Source organism: Morus notabilis, unplaced genomic scaffold (genome assembly GCF_000414095.1).
Source record: "Morus notabilis unplaced genomic scaffold, ASM41409v2 Scaffold397, whole genome shotgun sequence".
NCBI lineage: Eukaryota > Viridiplantae > Streptophyta > Magnoliopsida > Rosales > Moraceae > Morus > Morus notabilis.
In genome coordinates, this window is record NW_010363944.1 from 227,402 (window position 1) to 232,042 (window position 4,641).

Here is a 4,641-nt window from a genome sequence, read left to right on the forward strand (position 1 = left end):
GAACTGGTAGTCAAGGTAACCCTCATACAGTGGCAATCAACAATTGCCCCATATCTTAACAACCAATCCATTACAAGCATTACGTCAAATAAATTCATGGGAAGGATAATCAAGTTTGCCCTCAATTTCTCTCCTCCGATCATGATCACACGTGATCTACATATACTATTCACCTCCACACACCCCAATGAAAAGTTCATGAACATTGGAGTTTCTAGGTCCTCGGGTTTCAAACCTAAAATTTTCACAAAAGAAGTAGAAATGAGTGAGTGCGTAGCACCAGTGTCAAATAAGACTCGTGCAATTGAATGTGAAATGAGTAGCATATCCTCAACAACTGGATTTGTGGCACGAGCTCCAGAACTTCCTCCTACCATGATGTAGACTTGTCCCTGTACCTTTCCTTTCCCTCTGTCATTGTTATTAGGCATTTGATTCTGTTACGTCCCCCAAACGTGGTGGGTGACGTGGAGCTCAATTAGGGGTTAATAAAGCAGATTCCCAAATGAACCCCACTTAACTCCATTAAAATATAATATAAATTTCTAAGTCCTGAGCCTCTGACAACATAGAGGGCTCCACCCACAGGATATATGGCATTGTATGTACATGAACATGTAAATAGTCAATTACAACAGACATCGACCACAGTCTAGTAAATCCAAGTATTACATGAGTTTACAGAATTCTCGATTCCTTACACTTTTATGTCAGAGGATGAACATAATCCTCACTTGATCGATCCGTAGCACAACTCAGCTACTCCGTAGCAAATATCCAGCTATTGTGCACCGCTCCTAGAATCTCCTGGGAGGGGTTTAATACATTTAAAACATAAAACGTGAACGAAAGGCCTAGTAGGATATAGTTTGAAGTGACTGTATAAATAAATGAATAATAAATGAGCAACGAATAAATAATTGAATAAGTAAATAAAATAAGACATTCAGTTCCGACAGGCAGCCGGAACCTCACATCCTTTTTCTCAAAGGAAATATAACTGTAAATAACTATATTACAGGCATCAGCAAGTAATTAGTAAAAATTACTCACCTACCAAGTGCCTCGCCTACCCGGACCGAGTTTCGGGTTCTGCCCCCGAGGATGCACTCTCCGCATCCTATCTAGGCTTACAGCAATATATTCTTACCGGTTCACAAGATCTCTTATCTTAAGAAATCATTCATTTAACATTATGAAATCATTAATATGACCCCACGAACTACTCAAGCCGCGGGCCCCATGACTAGGCAAGCCATGAGGTTCAATGACTAAACAAGCTATGGATTTCGTGGACAGGATAAGCCATGGGTTCCATGAACTAAACAAGCTATGGTTTTTAAAGAGTTTTTCTTTCGCAAACCAACCCCTTTCTTTAAAACATTTTTAAGGCCGAAATCCTTTTTGAAAACAGGCTCACAAGGAAAAGGGATAGAAATCCTACCTCGCACTATCAAACCTGGGACTAGCGTTGCCTTTTTTCGGCTTCTGCTTCCTTAAGCCCCTTTAGTCTGAATCCTCAGCGATCACTGATACAAGACAATACTTTAGGATCAATTCTCATTCCTAAAGCAATCCAATCTCAATTTCTAACTAAGAATTTCCTATTAGTGTGCCCTAATCCATTTTCATGTTTCAAATTATCAGTCTAAGGGTTTTCAATCTCAAATCAAGGATTAAAGATGCTAATCCATTTATCTCACATCCCCAAATGAAGCTAATTTAGGTTCTCCTTGAAAATAGGTGTCAAAACAACAATTTCAGGCCAAACAGGGTCAAACCCTATGTCAACCGGTCGATCGGTGATAGAACAGTGCATCACCACCGGTCGACTGGTGGTGTGCAATCTGGTCGACCGGTGGCCTCAGTGTAGTCCGGTCGACCGGTGAAGAACTCTAGTGCGAGAAAACTCATAGAAATCAGTTTGAAAACCTGCAAATCCAGTCCCAAATCAAAATATTTCAAGGGACAACCACTAGATCTGGGTTCTAGGTCCTAAAACAAGTCCAAAGAACCCAAGATCTCCAATTTCTACCCTAGTTTTACTCAAAAACCATCAAAATCTCTTTCGAACAAATATGAAAACTTAGGATTTCAAGAGAGGTTTTTCAGAAATCTTACCTTGAATCCTTCTCTTGATGTTAAAACTTCTTGAAACTTTCATTTGGTTTGAAATCCAGTTGATTTGAAGCAAAACGGGAGAGAGAGAGTGTGTGTGTGTGTGTGAGAGAACGAGAGAGTGAGAAAGAGGGGTGCATGGGAAGGAAAGAAAAGAAAAAGAAAGAAAAGGGAGAAAAGAAAAAAGAAAAAGAAAAGAAAATAGACAGGTACTAACATTTTAAGGAAATAGTCCAGAAATGCGCCCATACACACTTATGGGTTAAAATAAAAATTACTGAGAATATTTAAATGCCTTGGAATTATCTAAATTACACGTCAGAAACATTTATTAATCGAAACCAATCAATAAATCCAGATTAGGCACACTAATAATTCTTAATTATGTTAATTAATCCCAATTAATTCTTCAGGGTGTTACAGCTCCACCCCCCTCTGGCAATTTCATCCCCGAAATTAAGGCTTACCTCAAAGTGTAAACAGATACGGATACTGCTCCTACATCATCGTTTCAAGCTCCCATGTTGCTTCCTCAACTCCATGGTGCTATCATAACACTTTCACTAACGGGATCTCACGATGGCGCAGATTCTTTATCTTCCGGTCAAGAATCTGTACTGGTGCCTCCTCGTACGTCGCGTCATACTGTATCAGAATGTCAAACCACTGTACCATAGCTTCCGGCTCAGGTTGACATTTCTGAAGCATGGAGATATGAAACACATCAGGCACGTGAGATAATTCAGGCGGTAAAGCCAACCGATAAGCCACCACCCCGACTCGTTGCACGATCAGGAATAGTCCCATATACCTTAGTGCAACTCCCTTACGTGGGGAAACCCTCAGTAAAACAAAGTCGCCTTCTTGGAATTCCAAAGGCCTACGCCTTCTATCATCGTAGCTTTTCTGATGACTTTGAGCTGTCAACAGCCGTTCCTGAATCACGGCTATCTTCTCATTGTTCTCTTGAATGACCTTCAGTCCAGTACTCAGTCGATCCTCTGGTTCCAACCAACAAACAGGTGACCTACAAGGATGACCATAGAGAGCCTCAAACGGTGCCATACCGATACTGGCTTGATAGCTGTTGTTGTATGCAAACTTAGCTTGATGCAGGTATTTATTCCAGTTTCCACCAAATTCCAGAATACAAGCACGAAGCATATCCTCCAGAATCTGAATTACTCTTTCAGATTGCCCATCAGTCTGAGGATGAAATGCTGTGCTGAAGTTCAAGTCTATTCCCATGGCTTCCTGGAAACTCCTCCAATACCTTGCATTGAAGCGGGTATCACGATCAAACGTGATAGACAGTGGCACTCCGTGTAGTTTCACAATGTGCTCCAGGTATAATTCTGACATAATCCTTCGAGAATACGTCGTACGAAACGGTATGAAGTGCGCGGGCTTCATCAACCTGTCCACCACTACCCAGATGGCATCGTGCTTTAGCTCGGTTCTTGGCAGCCCCATCAGAAAATCCATAGTGATGTGCTCCCATTTCCATCCAGGGACAGGAAGAGGTTGTAAGTCTCCCGCTGGCTTCTGACGCTCAGCTTTAATCCAGAGGCAAGTCACACATTCTGATACATACTCATGAACGTCTCTTTTCATGCCTCTCCACCAGTACTGTCTTTGTAGGTCCTGGTACATCTTTGTACTTCCCAGATGTATAGCAAACTTCGATTTGTGAGCTTCTCACAGAATCATCTTCTTTACCTCATCCGCCTTAGGAACAACAAGGCGGTTGCAGAAATACAAGGCTCCATCCTCTCGGATTCTCCAATCCTCGAGTTGCTCTCCATTCTAGATTCAAATCCAGATTCCTTAGAGGTGTGGATCCTGCAATTGATTCTGCTTAACCTGTTGCATAATACTCGGTGTAGAGCCCAAATTATACACCATAGTCTGGTTATAATCTTCGTAGAACTGAAGATCATACTCACTCACCACTTCAGTCCTTTTCCAATCTTCCAAAGCTAATGATGCCAGAGTCCCCGTCGTCTTTCTACTAAGGCCATCAGCCACCACATTAGCTTTTCTAGGATGATATTGCAGAGTGAAGTCGTAATCTTCCATATACTCCACCCATCTCCTTTGCCTGAGATTCAAGTCTTTCTGAGTAAACAAGTACTTCAGACTTTTATGGTCAGAAAAGACTTGAAACTTTGCTCCATAGAGATAACATCTCCATATCTTCAGAGCAAATATTACTGCTGCCAGCTTTAAATCATGAGTGGGGTAATTCCGTTCATGTGGTCTTAATTGGCGAGATGCGTACACTACCACGCGTCCCCCTTGCATTAAGACACAACCAAGCCCACTCCTCGAGGCATCAAAATACACCTAATATAGTTCTTCACTATCAGGAATCTGACTTCTTTCTTGGTCAACCGAGTCATCGGTGCAGCAATACTCTAGAAGTCTTTCACGAAATGCTGATAGTACCCTGCAAGTCTGAGGAAACTGTGAATCTCTGAAAACTTAGGATTTCAAGAGAGCTTTTTCAAAAATCTTACCTTG

General features: G+C 41.6%; 1 protein-coding gene across 1 annotated transcript; it reads right to left on the reverse strand.

Moving 5' to 3' along the window:
• Positions 1–2,667: 2,667 nt before the first annotated feature.
• On the reverse strand, positions 2,668–3,603 carry LOC112092956. The gene is made up of 2 exons (XM_024170302.1): positions 3,392–3,603; positions 2,668–3,145 (listed from the first exon to the last, which is right to left on the reverse strand). The coding sequence occupies exons 1-2, from the start codon at positions 3,601–3,603 to the stop codon at positions 2,668–2,670; spliced, it is 690 nt and encodes a 229-aa protein (XP_024026070.1).
• Positions 3,604–4,641: the final 1,038 nt, after the last annotated feature.